General features: G+C 45.0%; 1 protein-coding gene across 1 annotated transcript in view; it reads right to left on the bottom strand.

The window, feature by feature from the left end:
* Window positions 1-8946, bottom strand: part of LOC107149091 (TRPM8 channel-associated factor 2) — a 49173-nt gene that overhangs the window by 15096 nt on the left and 25131 nt on the right. The window contains exon 2 of the mRNA XM_048786949.1: window positions 3351-3989. Coding sequence (XP_048642906.1) covers window positions 3351-3975 — 625 coding nt within the window. The 5' untranslated portion in view covers window positions 3976-3989. The remainder of the gene's footprint in view (window positions 1-3350; window positions 3990-8946) is intronic.

Genomic DNA, 8946 nt, shown 5'->3' with positions numbered 1-8946 from the left:
GTATGCTGGACCGGTAGTCAGTGACGGGTATGATCCAATTGCAGTGGTATCAACCTAAGACAGGAGGCTGACGCCTAAAGGTCAGTTTTCCGATGACGGGTAAGAACCATATGTTGAATTGGACAACCTACCAGGCACGGTCCTTAAGCCACATTAACCTCACTACCCCACTGGCACCAAGGCCAAATTTGGGGGCCAACAGAGGTGAGGCAAAGAACCTCACCCCCCCACTGGTGCATAGACCTATCCACAAGTATGGCTGTATGCTGGACCGGTAGTCAGTGACGGGTATGATTCAATTGCAGTGGTATCAACCTAAGACAGGAGGCTGACGCCTAAAGGTCAGTTTTCCGATGACGGGTAAGAACCATATGTTGAATTGGACAACCTACCAGGCACGGTCCTTAAGCCACATTGCTTGTTGTTTAATTAATCAGAAGGGGGGAGATGCTGGGAGCCATTAGCCAAGTAGGTATGACAATTTCCTTGCCAGCGTACCCCATGTTGCTGACATTTTGCAGTGACATTGAATGTAGTTGACCTTGCTCAAGGACCAGGGCGGGTTAGGGTGTTCCCGGTTTAACATAATCGGGTTTAGGGCGTTCCCAGTTTAGGTTCCAGGTTTAAGGTTTAAGATTATTCCTGCTGGGAATAGGGCGTATCCTGCTGCCTAAGTTCCCCTTGAGTTCTCACGGGATTCAGACAGTATATTTTGGGAGACAGAAGCCCAGTGAAGGTGAATTTGGGAGAGAACGTGGATTTCCCCAGAACGTGTCTGTATACGGCTGGTGTGAGTTCGGGAATAAAGAGTTGCTGTTTGAATCTACAAGCTGTGTGGTGGCTCGTGATTGTGTGCCCAGCCAGACTGCGGCATTTGTGCCCAGCCAGACTGCGGCAACAAAACAGCATGGTATTGACACCAGAGTAGACTTGATGACCAGTGGTACAGAATAGAGGACACAGAGACTAACCTACATAATACAGTTATCTCATATTAGACAAAGCTACCAAAAACATATATTGGAGAAAGGATAGCCTCCTCAATAAATAGTGCTGGGAAAACTGGAATTCCATATGGAACAAAATAAAATTAAACCCCTATCTCTCACCATGCACAAAACTCAAAGTGCATCAAGGACCTAGGATTTAAACCAGAGACACTGCACCTAATAGAAAAAAAAGTAGGCCCAAATCTTCATGTTGAATTAGAACCTGACTTCCTTAATAAGACTCCTATTGCACAAGAAATAAAATCAAGAATCAATAAACGAGATGGATTCAAACTCAAAAGCTTCTTCTCAGCAAAAGAAACAATCAATGAGGTGAATAGCGAGCCTACAGAATGGGTGCAAATTTTTATTACATGCACATCAGATATATAAAGAACTCAAAAAGCTAAACACCAAAAAAAAAAAAAAAAACCTCAATCTATAAATGGACCAAAGAACTGAACAGACACTTCTCAGAAGATGATATATAATCAATCAACAAGTATATGAAACAAATGTTCAACATCTTTAGCAATTAGAGAAATGCAAATCAAAACTACTCTAAGGTTTCATCTCACTCCATTCAAAATGGCAGCTATTAAGAAAACAAACAACAATAAATGTTAACGAGAATGTGGAGAGAAAGGTACGCTCATAAATTGCTGGGGGGACTGCAAATTGGTGTGACCATTAGGGAAAGTCGTATGGAGATTCCTTGGAAAAGGTGGAACGGAACCACCATTGACCCAGCTATCCCTCTCCTCCATTTATACCCCAAAGACTTAAAAACAGCATACTACAGGGACATAGCCACATTAATGTTTATAGCAGCACAGTTCACAATAGCTAAACTATGGAATCAACCTAGTTGCCCTTCAACAGATGAATGGATAAAGAAGATGTGGCATATATACACAATGGAATATTACTCAACATTAGTAAATGAGCAGAAAATCATGACATTTGCAGGTAAATGGATGGAGTTGGAAAATATTATGCTAAGTGAAGAAGGCTAATCCCAAAAAACCAAATGCCGAATGTTTTCTCTGATATGAGGATGCTGATCCATAATGGGGATGCAGGGGGAGCATGGGAAGAATGGAGAACTTTAGATAGGGTAAAGGGGAGGAAGGAAATGGAGAGGGGGCAAGAGGGTTGGAAAGATGGTGGAATGAGAGGGACATAATTACCCTAAGTCCATGATGAAGACACAAATGGTGCGACTCTACTTTGTGTACCACCAGAGACATGAAAAATTGGGCTCAATATGTGTACTATGAAATGAAATGTATTCTGCTGTCATATATAACAAATTAGAATGAATAAATAAATAAATAAATGAAGTACTGATATGAACAATTATGGTGTATTCACAGCAGTATCCAGGGCTCTCCACAGCATGATGGTAGCTTGTGTTTGTGGTGTGATTTCCCACCACTCTCTTATACTTGCTCCAGTCCAATTCTCTCCTATTGCTTTTAAATTATAATTATTTGTGCATATTAATTGTACAGAATAACCATTTTCATTGTGTCAATTTCATGGATGCATAAAACAAACTTCAATCATATCCAACTTCCTGAGCACCATTTTTTAACCCTCCACTCCCCATGGTCCTCTTTTTCTTCTCCAACAGATTCCATTCCACTTTCATATGAGAGAAAACCTTGGAATGATTCTTATGGTAGGACAAATATCTGTTGCAGAATCTAATAGTATGACTGAACAGGGAAAATGTTCATTCAGAATAAAGTATGTACATCAGAGTTCACTTTGGCTAGAAATGTCAGTTAGTAGACAGGATTGACATAGAATACAGGGCAGATGAAGCCCAGAAAAATAATAAATTATTTCTCAAAAACACAGAAGAAACTCTGGAAAATAGCTCATTGTTTTCTCTGAACTAGGGTCCTGATAAAAGGGGAAATAAGAATTAATGGAAAAACCACCCTCACAATGCAGACTGTATTCAGAAGATACAGAGACTGTTTTGATCTCTGCTAGATCTCTACTATAAAGAATGGGGCGTGATCCATGATAAAGAGCCCTGCAAATCACAGCTGATTCCTTGATTTAAGAGAAATTGATAAGCACTCTCTATATGCCAGGCCCTACACATGGAGAGGGACTCTAAGACAAGCTTTTCTATTAAATGGGTACGGCTTTGGTCACAGGGGGTACTGGTGGTGAGGACCAACCCCTCTTGTGTCTTGGTGCATTTTGACTGTGCTCTTTTTGATTTGTGGTGATTCCAAACCTATGTGGAAAACCACTGGTCTTGAAATGGAAGCTCACTGGAGGTGAGAAGATCGAGCCTATTTTTTAACATGATTACACTCCTTATCTAGGGAAGACACACTCACCCGACATGCAGCGGGATCTTGGGCACCTTCTTGGAGACCTTGAAGTGGCTTCTGTCCCCATGGATGTCAGTGAAGTACACTCCAGCCATGCTTGTCACCTGGTTCCCGGGGAAGCTGGACAGCACCTTGTCATGGCCATGCTGACTGGCCCAATACCAGGCCTGGCCCCCGATCAGCAAGCCCCCTCCCTGTTTCACAAACTGGACCAGCCTCGCGGTCAAGCCATTACTGTAGGCACTGGTGCAGTAAACACCCAGGGCCTCTCTAGGCTCTGGCTCAATCTGGGCCTCAAGCCCGGAGCCCTTCAGGAGGTTTACTAGTGATGCCAGGGAGGGGTGCACTCCAATGGGAGCCCCAGGGGAGGAACGGAGCCAGCCCACTGCATTGAGGAGACATGGAGCCAAGCCCGCATGTAACAGGTAGCCTTCATGGGACATGACCACGAGGCGGCCTTGGCCATAGGAGGAGGCAGCGATGAGAACCTGGCCCCTGTCATTCACCATCACTGGGAAGGCGGCCTCTCCAATAAGAAGGAGCTCACTGGGGATGGGGCCTTTGGGGATATCCCAGCTGGTCACTCCATTCATGAGGGTCTCGAAAGCAGCATCAGGAGTTGGTGCCATGGATCTACCAACTGCTGCAGAGAAAAGCAAAGTCTCAGGTTGGTCAGAACAGATGGAGGAAGGAGTGAAGCAAAGAACTAAATTCATTCACCTGGCAACTTGTACTGGTTCCCCACTGTGGGCCACGCATGTTCTCACACTAGGAGTAAATCCAGGGACAAAACAGAAAAGGACCCCAACAGGACAATGAATAAACAGGAAGGCAAAGAGACATATAATGCAGCATCAAATAATCCCTGTCATGAAAGTAAAGCCTGGCAGTGAGATATGGAGGGACTGGAGGATATTTCAGATTGGATGGCAGGAAGGACACTGATGAGAAGGTGGTGTTAAAGGGAAAACCCACAAGGTGGCAGGGGCCGAGCATTACAGGCCTGGCCCCTGATCCGTGAAGAAGCACCAGGGTAGCCGGAGAACCAGGCCAGGGAGGACCAGATCCAGCTCCTTCCTATGCCCTCAGGTCAAGGCCAGGGTTAAGCTGGTGTGCATTGGTCGATTCATTCTGATTTCCTTGGACAGAAAAGCCACATCACTTGCCAGAAACTGCATTGGTTCGGACAGCTTTGACTATGTGAGCTGGAAATGCCTGTTGCTATATCTTATCTGCCTGGGGAGGTCCCTGTTTGGTATTCTGGAGTTTCTGGAGGTCTTTATAATTTGGTGTGCTTAACACTGAACTCATTACACTGTTCCCTTCAGAGCAGTGCCTTCTGGTAAGTTATTTGGGCTTGGTTTTCCACCTGTAAAACGAGAATCACATCCCTTGGAGGACAGTTTCTGAAGATGTGCACACATATGGTATGCACAGTGAACGCTGAGAAAACTCAATGCTCATCCTGCTTCTGCCCTCTCTAGTTTCCCCGAGCAACATGGGCAATGCAGTTAGTACTCTTGGTGTCCCTGCTATTTCCCTCTCCTCACTCAGAATGGGGGCGTTCACTGTAGGGGACTTTCCTGTGCACTCAGATGCACAGGGCAGTCCCACATGTGGTAAGTGGACTTCCCAGGTACCTCCACCCATTGGAGGGAGCCAAGGGTCCATATCTAGCATCTGTCCTGCAAGTTATCTCATAGAGTCCCTCAAAGGGACCCTGGAAGTACTAAGTCCTGGTGCTCAATGGGAAAGAGCTCAGCCACAAACCCCTGCTGGTTTCCCTCCTTCCTTGTATCACTTTTCCCATGACCTCACTGGGGTTTTCTGGGCTCTCTTCCCAAATAAACCACCTGCAGGCAGGCCTTGCATTAGGTGTTGCTTTGAGGAAAGCACCCCATGGGGTGCCTAACACTTGAGCCCTTGTCTCCCTTCCTCCCTCCTGCTTCCACCTGCAGTCCCAGCTCCTTCTTTCAGTCTTGTCTCTCAAACATCAAGCCCTTTAGTTTACGTTCATGTCTAGACTAAACCTGGCTCTAATCCCAGGTTGCGGTCCAATCGACAATATTCTTCCTTAAGAAGTCATAAGAACTATGGCATCCATTGACAACAGGGTGAAACTGGCTGTGTTTACCCTGGCTTTCAAGGCCTCCAGGTCTGGCACTCCATTGTTGACTAGATTTTTTTTTTCCCTGTCATATTCTTTAAGGGACTGTCTAGTAGATTTGGCATCCCTGAGTGTGCCCTGCATCTCCTGTGGAAATCTCCTCCTGCCCTGCTTCCCATCTACCTGCTCTTTCACAGAATTGCTTCCAGGAGAGTGAGTACATTGGTGTTCTTAGCTCAGGGTTTAGGAGTGGAAAAGGACAGTAGGGAGAGATGCAGAACCTGGAGTTTCATGTGGGGCTGACTCCCTCTGCGAAGACAAGAAGTCTGTCATTTCTCCCTAGTTTGACCAGGGGAAAAAAAATGCAAGCCCCAATGAATAATCTGTGCTGGGCGCCAAGCCAGGGGTTCTACATCTAGATGCACTGGAGCATGTGTCTCTCACCACTTGCAGCACATATCATGCACCTCAAATTCAAAGAGAGGACAAATTAACGGAACGAAAGGAAACACCTAGATCTAAGAGACATCCCGACAATGGGACCAGTGTGAGGCATCCTCTGGCACCTGGGGGCCACCCTCAAGTGTCCCCCAAGCGCTTAGCCACCTGTGAGGTACTTGGACTGAAATACTTACACTTTGGCGGCCGGGGTCTGGATGGACTGTCGCTGCTGAAGCTCAGAGCGGCTTTCCAGAGGCAGGGCAGGGCAGTGCTGGGCTGGGCTGGGGCTTCTCTAGGGTCCAGGGTTCAGAGGTAGGGCTGTCCCGGGGCGGGGCTATCCCTGGGCGCGGCTCTTCTGGGCGGGGCTGTTCCCCAAGCCCGCTGCTGGTCCGGGGGCGGTGCGGTACAGAGCTGGCACTTTCCCAGGCGGCTCGCCCACCGCTGGGGAGTGGCTAAGCAGAAATGGGGCTGCCCGGGGGCGGACTTTCAAGAGGCAAGCGAGTCTATCTCGGAGCGGGGCGGTGCTGGGAGGTGTCTGGGGAGGGAGCTGTGCAGAGGCGCGGCTGTCCTGGAGGGTGGCTATCCAGGGTTGGGGCCAGATGTTGGCAGTGTAGGCTGGCCCTGGGGCGGGCTGTCCAGAGATGAGCTCTACAGATTTAGCTTACCACTTCAATTCGAAACATTGTTTTACAATCCCAGATTTCTCACTCTCTACTTAACATTTAAAATAATGTCCTCTCCTTTCTTTTTTTTTTTTTTAATTTTTTATTGTTGGTTGTTCAAAACATTACATAGTTCTTGATATATCATATTTCACACTTTGATTCAAGTGGGTTATGAGCTCCCATTTTTACCCCATATACAAATTGCAGAATCACGTCAGTTACACATCCATTGATTTACATATTGCCATACTAGTGTCGGTTGTATTCTGCTGCCTTTCCTATCCTCTACTATCCCCCCTCCCCTCCCCTCCCCTCTTCTCTCTCTACCCCCTCTACTGTCATTCATTTCTCCCCCTTGTATTATTTTCCCCTTTCTCCTCACTTCCTCTTGTATGAAATTTTGTATAACCCTGAGGGTCTCCTTCCATTTCCATGCAATTTCCCTTCTCTCTCCCTTTCCCTCCCACCTCTCATCCCTGTTTAATGTTAATCTTCTTCTCATGCTCTTCGTCCCTACTCTGTTCTTAGTTACTCTCCTTATATCAAAGAAGACATTTGGCATTTGTTTTTTAGGGATTGGCTAGCTTCACTTAGCATAATCTGCTCTAATGCCATCCATTTCCCTGCAAATTCTATGATTTTGTCATTTTTTAATGCAGAGTAATACTCCATTGTGTATAAATGCCACATTTTTTTTATCCATTCGTCTATTGAAGGGCATCTAGGTTGGTTCCACAGTCTTGCTATTGTGAATTGTGCTGCTATGAACATCGATGTAGCAGTGTCCCTGTAGCATGCTCTTTTTAGGTCTTTAGGGAATAGACCAAGAAGGGGAATAGCTGGGTCAAATGGTGGTTCCATTCCCAGCTTTCCAAGAAATCTCCATACTGCTTTCCAAATTGGCTGCACCAATTTGCAGTCCCACCAGCAATGTACAAGTGTGCCCTTTTCCCCACATCCTCGCCAGCACTTGTTGTTGTTTGACTTCATAATGGCTGCCAATCTTACTGGAGTGAGATGTCCTCTCCTTTCATCACTTTCAGGAGTTCATAGAAGTGCACTGTAATTTTTTATGAAAAAACAGTTTTCATGGCTTTCCCAAACAAAAAGTGAATCAGATCAAAGAGTGGTGTAGAAAATGTAGTTCTCCTGTGGAAATCAAACCATTTTCCAACAGAACCAGGAAATACTCATACAACAGGACTTGTCAAATGAAGCCAGGCGTGGTTCCAAAGACCTTCTAACAGGGACAAGTGTGTGAGATGAGCCTTCTGAGAATGTGGACACCATGAGATGCTTGTAAGCAAATAGCATCAGCTGAAAAGTAGCTGCCCTTCCATGGAAAACCCAGCCCCGCCTCATGCTTGGACTGACTGCTTCCCAAGGCACTGGCTGCTAATGCTCAGACATGTCTGGGGAATTTTGCTTGCAGAATAAGAACATCAGAGATGCTTCCTAGGTTTCTATTTACAAGCTCCTGGTTAAAATAGTTCAAAGGGCCAAAACAAAACAAAATAAAAAAATCTCATCATCGGAATCTGTGTTCAGTGAGTGAACAAAATTTGAACGTAGGGTAATAGCATCTTTTTGTTCTGCTCTACAGAAAAGGAGACAGATCAGGGCTGAGGTACCTGTGTGACATTGCTATTTATAGGCATCTCAGCTGTCTTGCTTTACACTTGGGAAGTCCTATAAAAAGATTTGAATGTTTTTTTTTCTTAATTTGTCATGATTCTCTTTGTAACTATAAAAGTAATGATTTTAATTTTTCAAACTATGAAAATACTGATGTGAAGGACAGGATGAGTTGGACATAACTTTCCTATGTTTTATGAGCATACAACCAGTGAAACTCCACATCATGTGCAACTACAAGAATGGGATCCTATTTCGGATAAGTTATACTCCATATAAATATAACATGTCAAAATACACTCTACTATAAAAAAATAAACTTAATATACAGGAAGAAAGCAAGTACTGATGTGAACAATTACGGTATATTCACATCAGCATCCAAGGCTCTCCACCACATGATGGCAGCTTGTGTTTGTGGTGTGATTTCCCACCACCCTCTTATACATGTTGTAGTCCCACTGGATTTGCCCTCATTCTCTCCTATGGCTTTTAAAATTAGAATTATTCATGTATATTAATTGTACAGAATAATAATTTTCATTGTAAAGATTTCGTGCCTGCATAAAATGAACTTTGATTGTATCCAACCTCCTGATGGCCCTTTCTTAACCCTCTGCTGCTCCCCATCCCCCGTCCCCTTTTCCTTCCCCAGAAGATTCCATTCCACTTTCATATGAGAGAAAACATTGGCATGATTCTTATGGTGGGATAAATATCTGTTACAGAATATAATAATATGGCAGAAGAAG

The sequence above is a fragment of the Marmota marmota genome, unplaced genomic scaffold (assembly GCF_001458135.2).
Source record: "Marmota marmota marmota unplaced genomic scaffold, marMar, whole genome shotgun sequence".
Lineage (NCBI taxonomy): Eukaryota > Metazoa > Chordata > Mammalia > Rodentia > Sciuridae > Marmota > Marmota marmota.
The sequence above is the reverse complement of the archived record's forward strand: the minus strand, read 5'-3'. Positions and strand labels throughout refer to the sequence as shown.